Source organism: Dermacentor andersoni, chromosome 1 (genome assembly GCF_023375885.2).
Source record: "Dermacentor andersoni chromosome 1, qqDerAnde1_hic_scaffold, whole genome shotgun sequence".
Taxonomy (NCBI): Eukaryota; Metazoa; Arthropoda; class Arachnida; order Ixodida; family Ixodidae; genus Dermacentor; species Dermacentor andersoni.
This window is the reverse complement of record NC_092814.1, coordinates 125061660-125087031: the sequence shown is the minus strand read 5'-3', so window position 1 is coordinate 125087031 and position 25372 is coordinate 125061660. Positions and strand designations below refer to the sequence as shown.

General features: G+C 41.8%; 2 protein-coding genes across 4 annotated transcripts in view; one reads left to right on the top strand and one right to left on the bottom strand.

The window, feature by feature from the left end:
* Positions 1-885, bottom strand: part of LOC126545828 (uncharacterized) — a 54074-nt gene extending 53189 nt beyond the window's left edge. Inside the window, exon 1 of the mRNA XM_050193831.3 lies at positions 345-885. Within this exon, the coding sequence (XP_050049788.2) occupies positions 345-360 (16 nt within the window). The 5' untranslated portion in view covers positions 361-885. The remainder of the gene's footprint in view (positions 1-344) is intronic.
* A 392-nt stretch (positions 886-1277) lies between these two features.
* The window catches only part of LOC126545830 (solute carrier family 66 member 2), a 63612-nt gene continuing 39517 nt past the window's right edge, over positions 1278-25372 (top strand). The window contains exons 1-4 of one of the 3 annotated variants that reach the window (XM_072287001.1): positions 1278-1433; positions 6595-6856; positions 10433-10569; positions 21708-21776. In XM_072287001.1, the coding sequence (XP_072143102.1) occupies positions 6618-6856; positions 10433-10569; positions 21708-21776 (445 nt within the window). In that variant the 5' untranslated portion in view covers positions 1278-1433; positions 6595-6617. Of the gene's footprint in view, positions 1434-6582; positions 6857-10432; positions 10570-21707; positions 21777-25372 lie in introns of all 3 variants that reach the window. The other 2 variants (XM_072286998.1, XM_072287005.1) reach the window with 2 other exon arrangements.

Here is a 25372-nt window from a genome sequence, read left to right as displayed (position 1 = left end):
GCATTGAGTCAACATGGCAATAGCAGCTCTAAGTGATGGATGAGATAATCATCTTATCAATCTAGAGAAATATTTGATGGGAAGCTGCAGTGCACTTTAAGCTAAATCAACGACAGAAGTATTACTAATACACCTTGACTTTTTCTTCGTGTCGCTAGACAGGCCCTACTAGAAGGTTACTGCAGAGGTATAGCATAATCGCTATCAAATCACTGAATACCTGTACTAACATAAGCGCATAGCATAACTCCTGTAACATAAGATGTGTCCCCTGAAATGCAGGGATAACGGAGTACGAATATGAATAGCGACGATGAGTTCGTGATCCTGTCGAGCTTATTTACCTGATGTGTCAATCATGTTGTTTCAGCGCAGCTTCAATGCAATGATCTGACAATCATGTTGCTTCATAGAAGTATCAACGTATTGCCGCGCTTTTATGTCTCGGTGACTGACAATTAAAACTTCCGGTGTTTGATGTGGGCAGGGCAACATCAAAGTCAGAGGCTGCATCATATTTCCGTCGGCAGACTCCATCTATAGAAGCGACGTGCGGTACTAAAGGCATATCTTCATCTGCAAAGAGCTTGAACTGCAAGCTTGACGAAAGGGCTACACAGCAACGTCGCTGCCAGACTCTTCGCTCGTCTTTCGCTGGCCTCTTACACTACGCCCAATCAACTTTCCCTGCACTATCGTTGGATAGACTGCAACGTAGCAAGCGGATCGAGGCAGATAGAAGCAAGCCAAGGAGCCAGGATGACAGCCACGGGCTCCACGCTCCTCCACAGGACCCCAGGTAGGTAGACACAGGCATACAACACCTGCAACCACGGCGCCTACAGAGAGCTACTACCTGAGGTACTACAACCATAGCTTGCTACAAACACGGATGGCAGGGATGGCTATAAACCATCCATATCACGTGATCTCTCAGCGCATGCGAGCTTGCGCGCTTGCGGCTCTGCTGTTGGCTGGACGCGCGGTTTTGGTTTCGGAAATCTGCACTTTGCCACTTTAGTACAGTGAACTAGAAATCACTAGCGGGCACTAGCCGCAGTATAACCTTCTTTATGGCCTCACAAACCTATGTGTGCCGGATGGAGGAGATCGTGATCGCTATACAGTGAGCTATGAGGGACGGCGTAACGGAGGGCTCCGGATTAATTTTGTTCGCTAGCTCTTTCCATGACACGTCTAAGCCAAACCAGGCCATGCCACGCCAGGTCATCTGGCCACGACGGCCACGACGTGAAAATTAGCAGACGTTCATATTAACCGTCGAAACAGTACATGAAGCAGTACAAACGTTCTTTCGTCCATTTCCGAAGCGAAAGACGGAAGCGCGGCGAAAAGTGAATCGGAGTGACGGGAACTCTGTATTGCCCGCCTAGTCAGCAATGACATCAGTGCAGTGGAGTCAATTGTCAAATGTAAGTAGGACATGTGTGCACCATATCGAACGACGTTACGTAGCCATAGGTTTTATTGCCTTCACACGCAGCAGTTGCCTCTGTGTGCCCGTATCAGTCCCGTCCGACGTGTCGGTCGTGTTTATAACCATTCTAACAGCTGTTGGAAGTTATTGAAACGCGAAGCATGGTTTCAGACCAATAATCAGACGCTCTGGTAGAGCGCATGCACAAGCATACGCACTCTTGTTGACCGCATATAACTGTTTTAATAGCTCATGAATTGTAAAAGGAAACTCTCGTTCGTATAACGGGAAATTTTCCATGTGTAATCAAGTCATGGTACAGTTCGGATTTTTTTGTGCTTACGTCGTGCCTTTTTTCTGTAAAACAAAAGTTATCGATCCAAACTCGTTATATGATCGGTAGTACGGGGGTTTGTTTCACAAGTTGTGCTTGGCCCCGCCGTCTGCTATAGCTCTGAGGCACGTACCATATAGAGCTTAGTCATCTTATGGGCGACACTGCCACATTTTCTTAAGACAGCGTTTGCTATTTCGTTCAGGTCAAACGCAAATACAGTGCGTGAAGCACTGGACTGTGTTATCAATAACGGTAAACCCTAAGCGCACGCTTGGATGCCTGCAGCTAGCTTGCAAAGGTCTGCCTGACATATGACGTTTAAGATGAACGTCGCATGTGTTAGGTGAGGCTATTTACGTGACTTGCAATAAATGTTCTCGAGGATGCCTGTGATCTTGTGACTTGCAGATTGCATTTTTGTTTCGTTGGCTCTCTAGTATTTAATGTATACTCTCAGTGTATAAACAGACTGACCTGGCCACTTAGGAACTTGTAGCCTACGTCCACATCAGTGATAACGATCATGTTGGAGGCTGATAAATATTAATATTTCAAACAAAAATGAAGTGCTGTTGATCATTTGTGTAGCCTGTTCTCATATTATGTGTTACTGCATGAGTGCCTCACACAGTGCTTGCAGCGTAACAAAATGGGCAAAATATTGCAAGTATAGACGTGTGCAAATATTCATAACTGTTTGACAACATGTTGAGCATTTTCCTGTTTGGTCTTTCAGTTGAATAGCTGGCATTGAAAGTTCCGAATACCTTCCATATGTCTCGCGTTGGTGTAGTAGGGCCTAAAAAACAAAGCGAAAACAAGAGAGTTCGTCTTTAGCAGATTAAAATTAAAGTAACTACTGCATGTGTTCCCCAAAACTCTTACTTGGTAGAAGCTGCCACTTTGGCTTGAAGCAGCAATGCACAGGACACTGTTGTCATATTGTTTGCTACTGGCTTCAAACATGTTGGCAATGCTGAGAACACAATCTGATGCAAGTGCAAAAGCCCTGCAGCACTAAAGAAGTGTGCTTCATTCCTGCAGAAAGTTCTGATTATGGGATCAGGCAGGTCAGTGAATACTCATTTGTGCAGAAAAGGTTATAACTGCTTACAGCCAAATAAAATAAAAGAAATATCAGTTCACTGATGCTGTATAGGTTAAACTTTGTTGCTGGCGAGCAGTTGAAATGGCTCAGTAATGATTCTCTTCCTAGTTCTATTCACGAAAAGATAACATGATGACACGTGCTTCAGTAAGGTTGCACATGCAGTTATAACTGCATGCACATGCAGTTATACACGCTTAGATTTAACACGCCTGTTAAGTTGCGAAGGTTAGTTTTTAAGGCTCTAGGCCATTCTGTGCTCAGATATGGTATTTCAGTTTTTGGTTCCTGCTCACAAATGAAAGTAGATCGAGTGGATAAGCTATTGCATAGGATAGTTGCGAGCATACTGTATGGTACCGCTTATAATTGTTCAGACAATGATGTAAGAAGTAATATTGCAGGTGTTGAGTCCTTTTTGGATCTGTTTGTACAAGTGATACTTCTTCGTAATATTTTCTCGAATTGCCACAATATAATACAGAGTAAACCTAAAACGCAAAGAAAAAAATACCTTTATCAGTTACCGCGTATATATACGAACTATGGTAAAAAGTGTCGAGAATATTACGTTCCTCTTTATTTTAACCAGTTGCCTAAAGAAATAATTCAACAGCATTCCCAAAAAGAAGCCAAACAACAAATTAAAGCATGGTTACTTCATCCTCAAAATACTTGACAGGTATTGTGTGCTTGTGTTTTTTTAAATAGTTCCTATCATTATTTGCACTATTGTCTTGTAAAGAAAAAGATTGTGATCTTTTTTATATATGTATTTCTTTACCTTTTCCCAAAGAAATAGCGGGAAATTTTATTTTTTCAAATTAGTTTTTTTTTTCTCACGCTACTAACACAGTAAAATATTCCTGTTCAGTGTTCTCGTCAAGCTGTTGCGATACGTAGCATATACGTCGTACTTCTTTTGCTAGCAGCGAGCTAGCACCTCATGTCTGCCGTGACCCGCCCACAAGCGACTTGCGCTTATGCGGGCACGATATGTGTAATAAGTTGTGAGCTGCTGAAATAAAGATGTATGTATATATGTATGTATGTGTGTAGGTAGGTATGTGTGTGTATGTGTGTGTGTGTGTGTATGTATGCATGCATGCAAGCTTAGCACTCTTTCTAAACTGATCTCGAACCATGTAGCAGCCACTAGATGTCGCAGGTGTAGTCCCAAGTATCTGCTTGACCATGACTATGATTCAATCTGTACATTGTCGTAAGAACGTTTATAAAGTTATTCAATTTGATGACGTCATTGTAAGAGGGATAATTACTATTTGCTCACTCCTAGGTGCAGGTGAAAAACTCAAGCGGTAGATCTGTTAGACCAGGGGAGGTATTCTGTAAGAGTCCACATGGTGGACATGTCCATTTCATCTGTTGCTGAAGTGTTGTTTGGCTGTGGCACCTCACTGCTGCAGATGCGCAGCCCAGCCCAGTCAATCAGAACATCAACAGCAGACGAAATGGACGTGTCTACTAGGTGGACTCTTGCAGAATATCTCCTGTGCTCATCACCTGTTGGGGCATTGCAGGCTGGAGCAGATGTGCATGTAACTTATGTGATGACTTTCTGGTCTGCAGTACGCGATACTTGACTAAGCTAGGTGTGGGCAATCACAACAGTTATGATAAACCTTGTAACAAATTGAGCATAGTGTATGCAATCCTCTGTACATTTTACTATGTGCACCATAAATGGTTGTGTAGTGTGAATCCTTGTCACTTTGTTTAATTTTGCCATATATAGCTCATATGTTTAGTCGGAGCCCTTTCTGTTTTGGCTTCTATATATTTAGCATTGCTGCAAGTGACAGAGAAGATCATGACAATTGTGGAGGAAAATATTAGATGCATGTCCAGGCTTTGAGCAGTTTGCCTTGCTTGTACTTACCATGACAGTATATGACACCATTATGTTGTTTTGCTAACACCATACTTTCAAGTTATTAGCTGGTCATATAATGACCCGCCATTACATAAAAGAATTGTTTAAATATGCTGAAACAGAAAAGTGTGTCCTAGAAATCACTTGTGTCATAATGGCATCTTATATTTTCATAGTGTACATTTCTGCTGAAATATTTAAGAGGTCTAGGAAAATGAGAGTGAAGGAAATGGATCATCATCATCAGCATATTTTATGTCCACTGCAGGACGAAGGCCTCTCCTTGCGATTGCCAATTACCCCTGTCCTGCGCCAACCGATTCCAACTAGTGCCCGCAAATTTCCTAATTTCATTGCCCCACCTAGTCTTCTGCTGTCCTCGGTGCTTGACTGCGCTTCCCTTCTCTTGGCACCCATTCTGTAACCCTAATGGTACACTGGTTATCTAACCTACGCATTACATGACCTGCCCAGCTCCATTTTTTTCTCTTAATGCCAATTAGGATATCTGCTATACCCGTTTGCCCTCTGATCCAAATGGCTCTCTTTCTGTCTCTTAATGTTAGGCCTAGCATTCTTCGTTCCATTGCTCTTTACACGGTCCTTAACTTGTTCTTAAGCTTCTTTGTCAGTCTCGAAGTTTCTGCCCCATATGTCAGCACCGGTAAAATGCACTGATTGTACACCTTCCTTTTCAATGGTAATGGTAAGCTTCCAGTCAGGAGCTGACAATGTCTGCTGTATGCGCTCCAACCCCTTTTTATTCTTCTGTGAATTTCCTTTTCATGATCAGGGTTCACTGTGAGTAATTGACCTAGGTAAACATACTCCTTCATAGACTCTAGAGGCTAACTGGCGATCCTTGTCATCCTTGTTCCCTTGCCAGGCTGTTCATCGTTATTTTTGTCTTCTGCATATTAATCTTCAACCTCACTCTTACACTCTCTCTGTTAAGGTCCTCAATCATTTGTTGTAACTCATCTGCATTGTTGCTGAACAGGACAATGTCATCTGCAAACTGAAGGTTGCTGAGATATTCGCCGTTGATCCTTACTCCTAAGCCTTCCCATTTTTAATAGCTTGAATACTTCTTCCAAGCACACAGTGAATAGCATTGGAAAGATTGTGTCTCCTTGTTTGACCCCTTTCTTTAGCTATGTTCCTACTTTTCTTGTGGAGAATTAAGGTAGCTATGGAATCTCTGTAGATATTTTCGAAGATATTGACGTAAGCGGCCTGTACTCCTTGATTATGTAAGGCCTCTATGACTGCTGGTATCTCTACTGAATCAAATGCCTTTTCGTAATCTATGAAAGCCATATAGAGAGGTTGATTGTACTCTGCAGATTTCTCGGTTACCTGATTGATGACATGGATGTGATCCATTGCAGAGTATCCCTTCCTGAAGCCAGCCTGTTCCCTTGGTTGACTAAAGTCCAGTGTTGCCCTTATTCTATTGGAAATTATCTTGATGAATATTTTATATAATACTGGAGTAAGCTAATGGGCCTATAATTTTTCAATTCTTTAGTGTCTCCCTTTTTGTGGATTAGTATAATGTTTGCATTCTTCCAGTTCTCTGGGACCCTTGAAGTTCATATGCACCATAGATTTTTGTAGTTGTTAGCAATTATTATTTATATGTTCATTAGGTTTTGCTTATCACATACTGCACCTGAACACACATGCAAAAGAGGTTTGTTTTTGTGTCCAAAGTATGTTTTGAGAATTTATGGTTGCATTTTATATGTCACGGTGAAGCACAGAAAGATGGGGTATTTACTGAGGCTGTTGCTGACTTTCAGCTGCTCTTGCAGGCCAAGCTTCAAGCCAGAAAAACATGACAAGTGTAACCTTTGCTGGCCTGTTTGGGGCCGTGCAGTCTCTGAATGAGACTGTGTTCATGGCTTCAATCAGCCAATGGCTCTCATGGGGTGCATCGGCAGCCATAATTTTTGGTGGAGTTGTTCCTTACATTCCACAATACCGAGAGATCAAGAAGACCAGAAATGCAGATGGCTTTTCAACGTGGGTCTGTTTGGCGTTGCTGGTGGCCAACACGTTAAGGATACTCTTTTGGTGAGCATTGTTCCAGTTGAGCATGTCTTGTTCAGACATTTTCTATGTTTTGAATGTCAGCTAGCTATAATGCATTGCTCTAAAAAAATGTCACCATCACAAAGTCTGAGTTCTGTTGTTGGCACAGGGTATGTCTCTCTGCAAGCCATCTGAGCACTAAATTTTTTTTTATATCTATCAATGTAGCTATATGCTTTCGCTAACTGTTTACCTACCATTCCTTGTCAGCTGTGTTTGATTGTCTTTTTTACTTTTTTTTTCAGACTACTGGAAAAATAAGCAGTCTATCAAAAAAAAATTTTTTTTTGTTCTTGCACAATAGTTAAGACATTAGACAAGCCTAAGCTCCTCTTTCCCCTTATTTTTCATTCTTGAAGATACTCCAAGATATGTGTTCCAGTCCAAAATTTGTAAAAAAATATTTCAATGGAGAAGCAATTGTGTTTGGTACCCCGATGCTGCACACACGCATCAACAAATTTTCACTTGCTGCGTGCTTCTGCACGTCATTACTAAATGGCGAGAGCTGTGCAATGACCTCTGATGCAGTGGTAAATCCAGGGAGCCGGGGCACACACAAGTCAAGGCTGTGCCGCCACCATTTTGCCGAAAAGGTTCGGTCCCGTTTAAGGGCCACACCTCACCAAAATTATGACAAAAAGTGCGGCCCCTACACGAGTCTATACAATAAACATTGTTGTGTCTGTCAAAAAAAAAAAAAAAAAAAAAATTAACGTACAAGCAAGTGGCATTGGCTTTTGCAAACCATGTCTGCAAAACATAGACATGTTAGTCTTGTTGCAAGTGTAAATGGTAGTTGCCCCGTATGAACATGGATTCTTTTACTGTAGAATGTTCCCTTACTCGACACTGCACTCAAGAAAGTGGAGGGCAGTGCTGTCACTCGACCAAGTGGTTATTGCACTTCAATGACCCTCCACTGTGATTCTTGAGGGAAAAGGTTGTAATGAGAGGTGCTCCCAGCATCTAAGCAAGTTCACTGGAGTGAAGGGGGGTTTCTTAAGCAAATACCCATTATAAAAATCGCCAAGAAATATTATTGAAGCACAATGTCTTCTTCAATTGAGGAACAGCACTGGGCTCTTCACTTTGTGGAGTCAAGGAAGAGCTTGGAGTTTGTGCCCGTTTTTGAACGTGGTTGCGAGTCTTCCTCAATAGCTTCACTGGCAGCATGGTGAGCAAAGTGCAAGCGACCAAGTACTAATGAGGTGCTGAAGAAAAGAAAAAAAAGAAACTATAGATTTGGCTCAGGTTCAGTGTTCTCCAATTTTGTTCTGGTTCGCAGAAATAAAGAGTAATGGTTTGTAAACCGGTTTGTAACACCAAACCGGTTTGTGAATCAGTTCAGTGTAGGGTGTTTTGTTCTCTGCCTCCCAAGTAGTGGTTGGCAGGTGACACATTGCTTACATGTTTCAAATTTGTCAGGAGGATGATGAGGTGAACTTCCCTGGCATGTGAATAATAAAGCAAAGAAATTTAATGATACGCAGGTACAGCAGGCATACGCACGAAACCGGCGCCACTAGAGCGCACAGCACCCGGTGGAGTGCCTCAATACATCCATCCTTTTACTCCCCCTTTCCAGTGTTTGTTATTATCATCTATAATGAGTATGTGCAGCCTGTACAAGATTGAATCAAATGTCTTACGAGATGTATAAGCACATGGAATTAGGCATAAAAAGGCTCATGATAATAGCTAAGTCATCGTGCAAATTTTTCTTAATAATTTACGCATTGCAATTTGAAGTGATTGCCAGTGGTTGAATAAAGAATGTATCTGGAGCCAACATATCGACAAGGGGACTTGTCTTTGTCAGGGCCTTCATCACATCCTACTTGTTTTCGTAGCTCTGTCAATGACAAGTCCCCTTGTCAAAATGTTGTCTCCAGGCTGAGGGTTACCTTGCTCGCCCGCTGTTGACTTCAAGTCTGCATTTTCATGTGTGCGTTGACCTTGTTTATATTGTAGTTTATGTAGGCAATATAACAGTGAGTACATACAAAAAAATGGAAGGATGATAACACAAGCAGCACATGCGCAGGCATGACAGGTGACAAATCGAAGAAAAATGTAAACTAGTCTCGAACATGCAGAATAATGCCTTAGTTGCTATGCATTGCAGTGTCCAGGAAATATTTAATGAGCATGCAGTGCAGTCACCTGCTGCAGAGATGAAAGTACCTCACTGAAGATTAAAGTTTATCTGGAATGATCTCAAAGAGTTAAAAAAGCAAACAGTATAGAAAATGTTTTTTACTTGCGCAGGATAAAACTCTACTCAGTCTTTGCTGATGCTGTGCAGCGTGCAAGCAAAGGCTGCTTGCATTCTGTTGTAGGAAATAGTGCTGGCCACTGTGTACTATAGAGGTCCAGTTGCCCCTCTTTAACAACTAGAGCAGTGCTCTGATATAGACATTTGCTGTCAGTTCTGCTGAATTCCAGCATCAAATGCAGCCACATGAAAGCATCATTATCTATGCTCAGTCCAGGCAGCATGTGCCATTCTTGCTAGAGTAGGGTAGACCATGTTCCCAGAAAAATGAGAGGGGAAGAATGTAGGTAAGCACCCAGCAGGAACAGTAACTAAACCGAACAAACTATGCTCTTAGCATTGATCTTGCTCACTTCTCATGGCAACACTATTGCTGTAGGAACTGGCCATGTCTGGCCTTGGTCACAAGGGTGAAAGGAATTTCTTCCACTATGTGCATGTGCCCTCGCTGCTCTGCGCTCCCAGACAAGGCTTCCCTACCTCCGCATGCTGCCGAGGCATGAAGAGTGGATGCAGTTTTAGTTATAGGGCAAAAATAAGAAGCAGGAGAGAAATAGGGAGGTATCCATGTCATCGTGCCATGTTATTATCATGAACAAATATAGCAGATGACAATGTGTTGGTCTTCACCTCGTGACTTGCTACAATATTGTAAGCAAGCAAAATGGCAGCCTTGTGTGGGTGGGCAATGTTAAAAACACATGTACACAGTGTCCATGTGATGGTGGCTGCTAGCAGTAGGCATAGTCTGTGTGAAAGTTTTACTCTCATCGTGATGTCCAACTGCATAGGCCAATGTTTTTGATCCTGCAATTATTGGTTGAGTTTCTTGTGGGAACCTGTAAAGTAATTTTGCTTTTGAAATAGAGAGACTTAGAGCACTAAAATTCCTGACAATATTTTTTGCTGCAAGTGTGACTTTATTACATTGATGCGTGGCTGTATATGCCAAATTCATGCTCGAAGGGGTACACTATGTCTTCAATGCTAATGAGAAGGGAGCATGAAGCTTCCTTTAAGGATCCCTTCCCATCAGCACTTCTTTTGGCTATTTGGTGGGAAGCGAGGGAGCTGTGAAAATCAGCCTAGGAATTGACATCTCTCTAGCTGTGCCCTGTGATAGTAGAACATAGAATTAAGTTTTTGCTGCCATTTTCATTTTTTTTTCTTACAGTGCTTTTGCTTATTTTTGAGAAAAGAAAATATTTGGTCATCTTAACTTCAGTGCTTTTGTTACCTGTAACATTCAACATTATGTGCATTTTACACCCATTTTACAGGTTTGGACGTCCTTTCGAGCTTCCACTGTTGGTCCAGAGTGTTGTTATGTCAGCATGTATGTTCCTCATGCTCCAACTTTGTGTGAAGACACACAACCTTAGCACCATTGTGCCTCAACCAAAGCAGAGATTTACAGGTGATTTTTCTTTCTCCCTCTAGCTTTGTTCATCTTCAGTTGTCTCTCTCTCTCTCTCTCTCTCTCTCTCTCTCTCTCTCTCTCTCTCTCTCTCTCTCTCCTCTCCTTTATTGCTACTGCATAGTGGAAGCTTCTGCTAAAACCTGTTTTGGTGATAACGAAACCTCAATTACAGAAGCACTATTTTGGGACACATAAAAAAAATCGGACCAGTAGGATCTTGTGCATGATAGATAACATTATTTTTCATGAAGCAGTGAGAGTATAGATATTCAAAATACACAACTGTGAAAGTCCATTGCAAAAAAAATTGTGGACGATTACAGGATGGGCATTATCCTGTTATCTGACCTTTCTTCATGGATGTCTTCTCATGCTGCTGTCTCTGTGAAGAATGAAACAATGACTAGCCCAGCAGGGAATTATTTTAAAGTAGTGCAGCAGCTTAAGTTCATTGCATGGGCCACAAGAGTTTGACCAGGATGAAAGGTATCAGTAAACTCCCCCAATGAGCGTTGGCAATCAGTCATAGTTCTATGAAACAGTATGTTTATCCTGTTAAATTCATCGGGAAAGTGAACTGTAGTATACACATAAATAAATATTAACCCTTTAAGGGCTGAATATATTTTTTTGCGAAATGCGTCCCTCCAGGGCCAATATTTTTGTTGCAGGTTTCAGGTCCTCGGAATGACTTACTTTAAAAAAAAGAAAAGGTTACAAAAATGTTTTAGTTGACATTAAAGTGCCATAAAATTTGTTGTGTTACAATATCTGGTTTATTTTTCAATATATAGATACACCATAATTACTTCTGTGCAAATATAGTAAAATTCACAAACCTAATTTTATCTTTCAAATATCTTTGAAAGAACCAGCTGATGCGGCCATAGCAAAATTGAGGCATGCCATGTGTGCACCCACAAGCAAACTCGGCAGTTCTGTGGCTGTCAGAAGTACTAAGCGAATGAGCTACTTGCAGTAATTGTTTGTTGTATCCAACGCCTGCCCTATTTTTTCAATGCCAGTGCAATTGCTCGCTTCCCAAGGGGAGCCGTTGGTGTGCCTTAGTTCAGTGAGTTGGCGGGATGCGACGCTATCCAGATGGTATGACTGCTTGTGTCACTTGTGTGTCAGAACTCGCGGCACTGCTGTTCCGCTGGAGTAGCGGTAGACGCTCCGTCCCTGTGTCTGTCAGGTTATCATGCGTCTGCCAGTCTTCCTTTGGCTTCCGTAGGGAGCCAGATGGTACTCTCCCCCACGACTGTAAAGCAGACGCGAATGCTAGCCAACGAGAGAGTGTAGAAAAGGAGGTTAGGAGAGGGTGGTGAACGGTTGGATCGGCCGCATCTGGCTGGCATTGAAAAAAAATAGAGGAGGTGCTGGTTGTATAGTTAAACGAGATACCACCAGCTGTCACACATCTTGCAAAAAAAAAAAAGCTTGTGTATGGTGGCATCTTGTGTTTGCGAGTGCCTGCCTGTACACAATATAACTGCATGCCTGGGGGAGAACCATGCAGATGAGCATCTCACGGTAACAGTTTTAACTATTACAAATTAGATATAGTAAATCAATTTTTAAGGTGCCCCATGATTTGAAACAGCATGCATGATAATACTAAATCTGGGGTCCTATAATGTAAAAGTATTCCAATATGTTTTTATTCCGATCTCCTGACGTCAAGTTTGTGTAACCCCCAACGCAAGCATTGGGCGGTGACCCACAGCATTGCCTGAACAGCCCAATCAAATGCCCTCCTGGTTCATAGGAGGTCACTTTTCTTTGCTTTCAAAATTAATAACATTGCCTACATTGAGTGGTTTTTCATTTGTAATTGGCTGCCAGGAGGTGAGGTGAGCATGCTCAAGTCGAGATTGTTTCGATGGGGCCGAGCCAGCACACTGAAAATAGATAACTGGTTGAAGGGAGTGATGCCGGCATCTGCGATTGGTCCGCTTTCCCTTAGATTGTGGTGGCTGGTTGAAAATCGCAGCGGTGTGCAATGGAAGGTTAAGAATGCCGCTAAAATGGATCCTCAGCAAAGAAGAGTTGGCAGAGCGAGGTCGTAAACGGGCTGAAAGTACTCAAGAACGTTACACGGCCACACAAAATGTTTTATTAATGCCCAAATAACTCCCATGTTCTCCGGCAGGTGCGAGTAGCCAGTGCCTGAGTGATGGGTGGCAGCCATTTTTTATTCCTTTCGGAACGGGCTAGCCTGCAGCTATTCAGAAAAAAATTCAGTTTTATTCCGCATATTAATGCTTCTTTAATGTGTACACGTCACTTTGACGCAGCGAGTTTTTGCGGTTTTGTGACGTCGCACGACAGGCAGGTGAAGTGGGTGCAGCCCGAAAACTTTTGACCAATAGCAGAGGGCTAATGGCGAATAGGCGTTGAATCAGAAATGAGGAATAACTATTTTTCTTTTGCTCGTTCCAATCATGCATAATCAGTGTGCACACATCATATTAGATGAGGAGCTATCACGGTTTTTGTGATGTCGCCTGAGAGACAGGCAAAGTGGGAGTGGTCCAAAAATGTTTTTGACCGATCGCAGAGAGCTGATTGCAAAATTGGAATAAAAAAAGTTTGGAATAGCTTTACGTTATAGCACCCCTGAAGCACAGGCTTGAGCACATGGCATTAAACTAGGCGAAGCGTTAATACTTGTAAGCCACCATAGTGTAGAGCAAAAAACCAGATTTGGTGGAAGCTGAGAGATGGCAACACAATAAAATTTTTTTTTTTTTGCAATTCATGGGAGGCAGCAGCACATCCGATGTGACGCTTGGCGGTGCTTCGTTATAAAAAGTGTGTTCTTTCAAACTTGCCGTCACTGCCAGACATGTATAGCCTTGACCATCTGAAATTCGTTTGTGCTTATGTACATGTACACCAGGGACCCTCAAAGGGTTAAGTCAAAATATATGTTGTTCTATTATAATTCTGGGATACCTGATAGACCAGTCCTACTTTGAGCAGAGACTTAATAAACCAGTAAAGATGTGAAAATGGAGGGCAGGTGGCCACACTGCCCTGACATTTCAACATTAGGCCTTAACAAAATGAATTTTGGCAGTGTTTGCTAGGGGCTAGGTAATTGTTTATGAATATAAATTGAATATGTCGTATTTGTATGTAAGCAAGAACTCAACCTGGAAAGCTTGGGAATCTTCTTCACACAAAAATGGCTTAATATAAACAATAGTACCCCGAAATTTGTGATGCGACATTGACATGCATAGTTGCAGTGTCGTGGGTCTTGGGTGAGGAATTAAAGATAAAATGCTGGCCTTTATTTCCTCCAGTAATAACTTTTCCTGTGCTAAAGAAATGCAAATAGAAATTTTAATGACTATTTGTTTATTCAATTAAGTGCCTCAGATGTTGCTGTTGGAGGAATTCTACATGAAGTATGGATGAGAATGTATCAAAATAAGCTATCAAAATAAGCGCTAAGAGCAAATGCAAAGGAAAACAGCAAGCAGAAAATGCAAAGCTCAATAAACATGTAAATCAGTAAATACAAATACAGTTAAACTTCGATATAATGAAGTCGATAAAATCAGCGATTTGCTTCGTTATATTGAAATTCGACCTTTTATGCAAATAAGTGCAGTCACTGATCTATTTTTCTTACACGGAAAGGGCCGCAAAATTTTTTGAATTATCGGGCATTCGAAAAAAGCAAATGTGAATGAGAAAACAATTCATTTTGATAAATTTAGGAGTCTGCAACGAATGATACGGTTTCATGCCATGTACGTCGACGATATCTTCACATCGGCAGTACGAATTAAGCGAAGCCAGCCACGCTATCACATGCACTCCACCCCCGCGACTGATAGCGCCGCCTGCACTGGGACGACGCTATCAGGAAAAGCGCCGGCAGTGGGCAGTGAATGCTTCATCTGTCTCTCGCTCCAACGGGTCACCGAACTCGAGATTACGCAACCTCCAATACTAAACGCATGGGAAGACAACTTACACGGTGCCACGCCGTCTCAGCACGCCCACTCTTTGCACATGCGGCAGATAACCTCTAAAGCAGGGTGCGAGGCTGTGTGTGCCCTCATCTGTGCTTACAGCCACCCGCAGCCACGGCCAAGACAGCCACGGCCAAGACACGCACCAACATACCCCTTGCGCGCACTTGATTGTATTACCGCGAGGGAGCTCTCCTCCCTCTCTTTCCCCTTGCTCGCGCGGGAAGGCGTCACTCGTGAAACCACCATCTTCCTTGTCTCACTGTGCACTTTCACTGGCACCTAAAGCGCACAGTGCGCAGGGCGCGATAGGATCTTATCGCACTTGGAATTTATACGGGACATGATGCGACTCCACTTGGGTGGTCACTCTTGTCGCACGACGCATGATTTGAGAGGTGCATTTGCAAGCAGCTGCTTGTAATTAGATCGTTTGACTATCTGCATCCGCATGGCAGCAGGGAAATTTTGTTATATTGAAATTGCATAGAAACACACTTCGTTATATATTGAGGTTCTAAATACATGGTCTTCTATGGACAAGAGGTTATTAAAAGTTAAACACTTTGTTATATCGAGAATTTCGTTATATTGAAGTTAATTATATCGAAGTTTAACTGTAGTCAGAATATCCAAAACACATGAAAAAAGGGAAATATAAAAACAACCGCATTCAAGAATTAGCAAATGCAAAAGACATAAGGTGCAGAAAATTGTTAGAACTAAAGCCTGAATGTTAGAAAATACAACGATAAAAATTCAAGAAGCCCCACTAGATGGCATAAGAAAAAATAAGAAAAAAGTACAAGTGGTAATACATATATTAAGAAATTAATATTCATTTCTAAGGCCATAAAGATACCAAATTACATTAGCAAAGGGCAAGTACTTCACTCCAGTGTTTGATAATGCTTCCCAGAATTGCTGAATACTATAGCTATCAGAAGTGAACTAGAACATTAGCACATAGTTATTAGATGAACATACTGTCACAACTACTACTGAACATGCTGTAAGCTTTAAAGTTGTTGGGGAAAGAGGAGAATGCAGCATTGGCTAGTGAATTGCTCAAGCATCTTGCTGCTTGGATGAAAAATAATAGGTGTGCAGGAGTATGCGCATGTGGTTGATGACCCGCCTTGGTTGCTTAGTGGCTATGATGTTGGGTAGCTAAGCATCAAGTCACAGGATCGGATCCTGGCTATGGCGGCCATATTTCGATAGGGGCGAAATGCAAAAACACCTGTATACTTAGATTTAGGTGCATATTAAAGAACCTCAGGTGGTACAAATTATTCCCGAGTCCCCCACTACGGCCTGCCTCATAATTAGAACATAGTTTTGGCACGTAAAACCGCATAATCTAATGGGGTTGATGACCACATTTGTGGCAACCAATTGGAGCTAAATGGCAAGTGATTAGAATTTGTCATTGATGAAATGCTGCACCTATTGCACAAAACTGCGCGTGAAGAAAGTGCTGCTAAATGCGGTGCCAAATTGTTGTTTGTTGCATGTATTGTGCCATGCCTGCGCCGACAGGCACCTGCTCTGAATATTCGAGGAGATAAAAAAGAAACATTCAATTTTGTAGACGCTGAAGTATATAAGCATATGTCGGGCAGGGCCTGGGATCCCCCCTCCCTTTCTGCATCTTCCAGTGTCCATGGAGAATGCGGCAGTGCTGTGGCAAAGTCCGAATAATCAGAGCAGGTACAAGGAATTGATCAGCGACAGACATATTCCAATAGGACCGATACTTCGGCTATTTAGCTGAAGATCACTTTTTTTTTTGCATTTATTGATGCTTATTTGTAACTGTGTGCACATTCATGGCACATGATTTCTCGCTACTAAAATTGCTAGATATTTGCGCTTGCTTCATGCTCCATTAGTGGTATCTACACATTTTTTATTAGTGTTTTACATCTGTGCATAGCTTAGGAGTAATTATCTTATATAGTATGGTGACGCATAACTGTGAGGGTACAGCTGCTCGATGCACCTTTGCATACAGGGCATTTTATTATGTCTAGGCAGCCTGGACATGGAAAAAAAGGAAGCAAAAATGGGACAAGGAAGTAGACACAGATGCACAAGCTACACAACACAGATGCTATTCCATCCATGATTTGTGCCTGCGGGAATAACAACAAAAATAGCATCCTTGAATTGGGCCGCTGCGCATATTAATGTGTGGACATGAGTCAAGCAGATGAAACGCTTTAACAGATGAAATGAATAGCTGATAAAAGGGATAACGAAGCCATGACAGCTTGGGAGAAATGAACTCTTTATTGAAATGCAGCAATAATTGTGAATTTGGGCTCAATCTGCATTTATCTTCATTTTTTTTCTGTAATAATAAGAAAATGGAATAGAAAGTGGTAGAAAGAAACTTGCATCTTAGTATAATACATAATGAATGCAATTTTTCAGAAAGTATTAACTCATATATAGTCTTTTTCTGTTAACACCAGAGCAGTAAGTTATTGCTCCAAAGCATTGTTTCCTTGCTCAAAACAGCAAATCTTTCTGTTCTAAAAGCATATATTTCTGCTCCAAACTGCAATTTTTCCTGTCTCTAAGACGTTTCCAAAAGACCAAGGGCCGCTTCCATCACTGATTTGTGGAGAATGAAAAGCCTTGAAGTTTTACAGCAGCACTCAACACCAGGAAGGTTGGTCTGCGCATCTAGTGCTGTATAACCTCACAGCTCTATATCACCTGAATTCCAGCATGTCCAAAAGGTAGCCTGACGGGGATTCCATATTGTGGAGGTGTACCTGAGCTTCAGCCTTACTGGAGTAAGATAAGCAAGTAGTTTTACCCAGGATCGGAGGAAGCGCAAGTTATGATGTAAATAAGCAAGGGTGTGATTAGCATCATTTATAATGTTAATTTTCTGTAATGGTCAGTTGAGCCTATAGATAAGTGGATGCCTAAATATTTGTATGAAGATATGGATAATATCTGTGAACTGTAGAGGGTGTAGCTTAGCTTGAAACGAGATGGCTGGTAACTGAAGGGAAGTAGTGCAATTTCTTTAGTAGTATTGAGAAATATTTGCTGGGTATTAACTACCATTCGTCAATGTGATTCACATGACATTGATATTTGTCAAAGTTGGCATTGTTATTTATCCTGCTGTAAATAATATGTTCATTGACAAATAAACAAATGTTATAAGATGAGTTAGCTCGTAGGTCATTTTATATGAGCTAGAAAGAGTGATGGACCTGGAACTGTGCCTTGACGCATGACTGAGACAGCTGGAGTCATGTTTGATTGACGGTTGTTTGCCCATACGAAGTACTGCCAGTTAACAAAAAAAAATCCTGCACCAAACTTTGGACAAGGGGGGGTTAAGTTTTAAATGGGAAAGTTAGAGTAGTAGGTATCGGCGAGCAGTTTTGTCAAAAGTGTTTCCAAAATCTATGATAGGTGTCGATGGGCACAATTATGTCAAGGCTAGTGCTGCTGTCATGTATGAATGAAGCCAGTTGGGTAGTACATCACACATAAAAGAAAAATTTTGTTTTGGATGAACAGTTAGCAAAAGTTTCATGACATCTGAATAGATTACATGTTGCATTATTGGGACACGTATAATAGATATAGGGTGGTAGTTTTTGTATAATGATAAAGGGCCTTTTTCGTGCACTGGAGGGATTTTGCTAACATTTCAGTACATTACTGGTTTAAAAGGCTGCTAATTTATATGTGCGATTTAAAGAATACAAGGAGTGCATTTGGCATTTTTCAGCATTTTTCCATTTGTACTGTTGATTCGATCAGATTTGTTTTAGTAGTGTTAATTGATGTGACTTGTTGCTCACCCCTGTAAAAATCCCCATGGGGGATTGACAGTATTCTATAAATAAAATTAAAAAAATATTAGTTTCAGGGAATTGATTATCTTTTTTATATGTGTATATGCTTTTAATTTCAAATGTCATACCAGGGATGGTTGCATGAGTGTCGTAGGGATACAAGAGGAGGTGACCTTGAAGTTTTTCAGTGAATACAGAATAGAAAGTCAAGTGTGTCAGCGATGTCCTCTGCAATACAGGAAAATTGTAATGATCACATTGGTATCAATGGCCAGGATGTAGAGTTTGTAAATTTCCAGATTATTTTAGTATTAGGACATAGCATTGATAGTAATGTTGATGAAAAGAAGGGATGTTTGGTTTTGGCAGCCTGAAATTTAATTTTCTTTTTAATGGCTCAGTACCTTCTCCATGCAAAAGTACTGTTACATCATTTTGCCTATTGGAATAGTATTTTATTTTTATTGCTAAGTCATTTTAAGGTGCTTAAATACAGTCAAGCCTCAATATAATGCACACTGATATAGCAAATTATCAAATATAGCAAAGTAAATATAAAATTTAGTAGGTCATTCTTTATTTCAGTGGAGTATTCTCCTAATACATATAATGAAACCAAGAAAGTCTGCGCGTGCTTGATTCGGGGGCATGTTAGAATAGGGCAAATACTGCCAAAGGAATCAGCGATGTGTTTATGCACCAGATAATAAGGTCAGTCTCGTCAATCCCATCAGGGTCGAATTAACGGAAGGCATTTGTATTACTCTGACAGAAGTGTCACTAATGGGCACCTCAGTGCTCCTCACAAGCAATGCTGTGCTTCTATGTGAGGGCTCTATGTCACTGTCATTTGGGCGATGATGATGATGGCAGCAGTTTGAAAGTGCATCGTAGATGCAGGCAGTATTTCATGTTGTTTAGAAGCCTAACACACTACTGTATACAGCAGAGCCTCATTATAACAATGTCGCATTTAACACTATGACATTTTTTTATAAATGCACATAGGTGGTCGACAAAAGCAAATTTGCAATCAGGTCAGCGCTAAATAGGTGCGAGCATGATGCTATTTATTGGCACCGTAGGCCATTAATGGGCCAAAAAAACCTTTCCTGACTGCTCACTGAGCAGCTTGCTTGGGCAAGCTGGCTTCTTGCCATTTGTACAGGAGATGCTTTTCCTGGCTTGTCACTGGCTTGTAGTAGTGGTACAAGGGACATGAGAGGACACAAATTATGTTTTTGTTACCATGCAACTCGTGCGACATGATTCAATGACAGTGGCGGTGACACGATTGGCGTGATCATGCTGTATGCGAGTACCTGACTGGCGGATGTAAGACCAGCCAAGTCAAGCTGCTGGTGAAAATGTGCATGCCCATCCAGAATGCACGCTTATGCTCATCAGCTTATTAAAACGATTGGATAGCTGCAGTTGCAAGTTGCTGTTCCTGAGGATTCTGCACTTTAGTTGCCAGAATAAGCGATTTGAGTTGCAAGCAAACAAATGTTTGTTTTACTGTAGCTGATATTGCATCATATCTTGAATTCTTGGTTCCATGACTGCAGTAGAAAGACCGTACATATAAGGCATGGCCAGCCATATTTTAATGTTACTGTGTTGCACCTGATAATTTGTACATCTGTGTTTGTTATATATATTGGGGTTTGACTGTAGCTACTGCCACTCTGCCAATACTGCCTCCATTTGCTTATATTGACTGGGGTTAATGCTGCCAGTGCTGACCAGTGTTATAATATTTGTGTGATGCATGAAGGAAGATGTCTAGCCAAAAGTACCTGTACTCTATCTCACAAGTCGTTTGCAGCACTGGGGAATCTGCAGGACTTTTTAGCTAATAGGAATGCGGAATGCCTCTCGAGATGTATTCACCCACGTCACGTCATCTGCTCTCTGCCACAGTAATATGTGGTATCAATGTGCATGCGCAAAGGTCCTAACATCACATATCACTGTAACGTACCATGTACCAAGCAAAAACAAAACTATTTAATCCCGCCAATACTCGGATGAGTACGCCCAGAACTATATTCCGCTGCGCACGTATATTGCCAGTGTACATGTCATACCTTTGGCAGGGCTGCAAGCGACTTGTAAGTACAGTACAGCTGATGTTGTAGTGCAGTGATAAGCGAGGTTTTTTTGGTAAAAGCTTCTTGCATGTTTAATAGGGCCCCTCACCAGGCCACATAGAAAATTTCGGTTACACGCTGGAAGTTGTTACGTGCCCTCTAGGGTGCGTTCTGCCGCAAAAACTTTTCAAATTGTTTCATTAATAGCCGAGATAGAAATATTTCAGTGCCGCAGACCCATGATTTCAGGAGGCGAGCTGCACTGCCAGGCGAGACACTCTTTCCACTTGCCCTGTCTAGCCTCTGCAAGCAAAATTCCTTCCCTGTGTTCTCCCATACTGGAGTTCATGGATCGCGTGATGCACACGTCACGGGCCCCACCTTCATTTTTTTTTCTCCTTGCTTTCTTGCGGCGCGGCGTACTTTTGCTGACGGTGTCGCACACGAGCTGTTGTGATTGTCTCATATCACGCAGCTCAAGATTTTGCGCTCTGTGCACGAGGACACCTGACTCGCAGTATAAGTCAGTGCTACATGAATACTGAGGCAGACACAAGTGGACCACAGAGCATGATCCCGCGCTGGAACCCAGTAAAGAATGACATAGTTCTGGTGTCTGCGCGTGCGCAACTGCATGACGGGGGAACAAGCAGATGAAACAGAAGTACATCTCTCTTGCTGCTGTGCGAAGTAAGACAAAAGCACGCAGACATTCAGTTCTTGTGTTTTATTATTTCTCTAAGCTTTAATTCGTCTATTCAAGCAATATATATTATACAAATAACAGATGTTGCCTTGAATAATTCTTGAAGTCACGATTCACCATGAGCGACGTCACAGCACGAACACGTGTACATAGGTGTGCTAGCACATGTACATCATCCTCCGGTTTGGAGTGCGGTGGCCGCGAGGAGAAGGGAAAACAGTGATCGGTTTGAAATTTCAGACCTTTCCGCGGCGCATAGCGATGTAATACTTTGCAGACACGATCGTAATCGCGCATTGTATGCTCTGTGCTTGTCAGCTCAAAATGGTGAGACCTGGTGAGGGGCTCTTTAAGGGTGCTGCGACTGTCTGTGGGCCATATCTCTAGCTTGGGTTTTGGCGCTTCCAGAGAAGGGACCTGCTGAAGATACCACTTACCAGAGCATGGAGCCTGTGCTATATGTTGTTGTTGCTGTGGTTCTAACATGGTGTCTCTGTGTTGGTGGTTGGTTTAGAAAACCCAAGTGAAAACCCTGCCTGCCTCCAGGCGGCGGATGTGGCCAATCCAGACCTCACCCTTTGGGGTAGGTGTGCCCAGTCTTTCTCACACACCACCAGTCTGTCCTGCTTCTTGCGGGACACTACTGCATGGCATTCTACCTCTCTGCTCAGCCTGGTGCTCAGTGCTGAACTATTTTCTTTCCTGCTACCAAGGAATGGCTGTCATCACCTTTGACTTTACCCCTGGATCAGAAAAGGGGTGCGTTTTTTTTTTCTAGAGCTGCACAGCCACACATTTTTTTTCCCCATGCATGCATGTGTCCTCTCAACTCAGATTTTTGAAGCTTGCTTTCTCGTCTCACTAAGCTAACCTTTGTTCTGTGTTTGTCAGGGTCTTTGTTGCACTGGGCTTGCTTGCATGCATTCATTTGCTTTAACCATATATAAAGAAAGCATGAGTTGATTTATTTGTGTGTGCCTGGCTTATGAGTAGGGTTCTGCGTTTTAGGAGTTTATATTAGGCAAGATCGGAGGGTGTTTTCTGGAGTTAATTTTTTTCAGCAAATGTTGGAGCTTTTTTTTACAGCACAATGAAAACTGGAATTTTTCTGCCTTTGAGCATGATTCACCTTTTAGTTTCACCCATAGCTCAAAAACAGGTTTGACATTGAAAAAAAAAAATGAGAGAAAGAAGGAAACTTAAATATAAGGGCAGTATATCTGCAGGAAAATTTTTTATTTACATTCAACATTTACAATAGCAAAAGGCTTTGTCGCCATTACCATTTACTGTAGTATATAATGCATATTTACCAGTGTTGGAATGGGTCCTTGTGGCACGCCCTTTTAACACTTGTGATAGCTAGAGGAAAATCCAGTAGATCCAGTACAGGACGATAAAAGATGGGCCAGCCTCATACATGCATTTTCCATAACACTATGGGCTCATCGATTTCTTCCTACAGCATAAGCCTGATATTCACAAAACTCTCTTTCCAGCAAGATAGTGTCATGCCCTGGTGGTAAAACTGCCAAAAATTGCCCATACATGTTGAATGATGCTGGAGGTTTTGACTTCGTGTGTTCACAATCTGACACCACAATGACTTGCTGGTGTAATGCAAGTCGTGAGCAATGTTTTGCAGCACAACACAGCTCCACTTCTCTGAAACAGCAGCGTAGGGCTCTCAGAAGCTGTCAATAAATCCACAGCCCTTCTTCTTGTCTACAATGTCAAGCACGCAGCCAACATCTATGCCAAAGGTTGTTCCAGATGTGTCGTTTCTTTAACTTAGCAGCACCTGCAGGTGCACAGCAAAGAGATGGTACATGTCATGCAGAAGAGTAGACTAGCCTCTAGTAGATTTCCCTAATTATTGAGAGTGGTTCGTCTAAATTTTTTTTAAGCACCTGAGCTATATATGAGCAGGTTGTACAAGGAGTTTGTTGTCACAATGAACGAGTTCAGCTTCTAACACTTTTCTATGAATGTTTTCATGGCATAGCCATGTAAGCATAATTGAGGGCTCTGAAATTTGGAGTTTTTCGGATAAATTCTTATGCCACTTTTTTTGTTACTGGGGAGTGTTTTTCGGATTTTATCAGATCAATCCGAAATCGCAGAACCCTACTTGTGAGGAAGGCCATATGAATTTTTACCTGCCGGATTTCCTTAACCTGCATTGAAATCTTAATACATGGGTATTTTCACATTTTATGCCATGAAAGCCTGGATGCTGAAGCTAGTAATCGTACCTGTGAACAGCAGTGAAATGTTGCAGCTGGTGAACCATGATGCATGGGTAAAAAAGGTGTTCTAACTAAACTAATCAAACTGTTCTTTAACCACTGTATACAATCGGACTGCATAGTGGTTGGTTAGGACCATTCTATACCACTTTATTAATAAGGAAACAAAAATACTGTTTGGTTTTGGTAGTACAGCAGCTGCAGATTACTGTTTTGTATAACACAGCATCTTCAAAGATCTTAGTTCAGCAATGAGTAATGGGAATGTAGTTTCTTATCATAATTATGTTTGCTGGTGAGGATAGTTTCTACACCTCAGGTGCATAAAAACCGTAAAGAAGAAGAGTGGTCTAATACAAAATAATTATAACATGCAAATTGCAACATTTAAACCCTTTAAAAACCAGGATAAAGCTTGAATGAACATATCTTCTTTTTTTCTCACTTTTGGATGGAATGTTTTCAGGAATGTACAGCTTTTTTTCTGAGCAAAAAAAAAAAAAAGAGTGTTTTGAGTGACGGAACAACCAAGGTCTTGATGCCACTTCTGTGAAAATGCTTTTATAGTAAAGTGTTGTACTTTTCATCATTCAAGGTCAAGAGGGTTATTGGTTAAGGTTTTTGCAGTTAAATTAGGTATTTCTACTGATAAGTATTAAATATACATACATGTAGGGGAATAGGGCAGCCATCATCATCATCAGCCTATTTTTATGCCCACTGCAGGACGAAGACCTCGCACTGCAATCTCCAATCGATTCCACCTTCTGCCTGCAAATTTCCCGATTTCATGACCCCACCTAGTTTTCTGCTGCCCTTGACTGTGGTTTCCTTCCCTTGGCACCCATTCTGTAACTCTAATGGCCTGCTGGTTATCTACCCTACACATTATATCGCCTGCCCAGCTCCATTTTTTTCTCTTTATGTCAACTAGAACATTGGCTATCCCCGTTTGCTCTCTGATCCACACTGCTCTCTCCTTGTCCCTTAACGATACACCTAACGTTTTTCGTTCCATCGTTCTTTACACAGTCCTTAAGGGCAGCCATAGCTGTAGCCTAACTATAGCAATTCATCTAAAATGTGAAGGGTGTTCCATAGGTTCCAACAAGTGGCACGTTGTGTTTTCTTCTAGTATTTTATGTACTATCTGTGCAGAAGCAACTGGAAAATGTGTGCTCTTCAATTAACCTTCTACCAAATGGATGTTCTCCTTGGCAGAACACAAGTTTTTGCAGATAGTACAGGAATTCTTCCTCATACAAGATGGTATGCACTCAAAGCCTGGGAATAGATCCTGTGACTGCTAGATGTTTTGCTTTTGCATCTTCATGCATTCATGATGGGTAAAGGCTGCTGCATCATGCATGAATACTTTTGAGGGAAAGGTTTTAAAGTGGAAGTACAGCTTTGACAAATGTGTTGCAACACCACGTACCTGAGTACGTGGGGCTTGGACCCCTCCTCCACATTTAACCACCGTGCATGGCTTAGCTGTGTCTGCGGAAAAGGGGATCCTGGGGATTGAGCCGATGCCGGATGGGGATTGAGCGACGCCGATGCCCATGTAGCCTGGACCTTTATGGCCCCTCTGACGGAGGCAACACACCCTTTTGACCTCAGCTTCATGTGGATGGCACCATCGGTAGTTGCCTTTTCCTATTCTCCTCTCCAATCTTGACCTTTCTTTTTTTTTCTCTCACTTCCAGTCTATCTTGTGCTCTCTTCACTTCCTTTTACTTCTGATTTTCCAGGCAGCGAGGATTAACCTTGTGTGACATAACCAATCTTTCACCTCAATCAGCATTCACCTTGTTCACGTTTTGCTCTTAACCAATCTAGGTTATTCATGTTGGGTTATAGTGGGAATGTGCCGTTCGCGAACACAGAATAGAATGCTTCTAGCCTTGTGATGTCTCCTGGTTGGGCT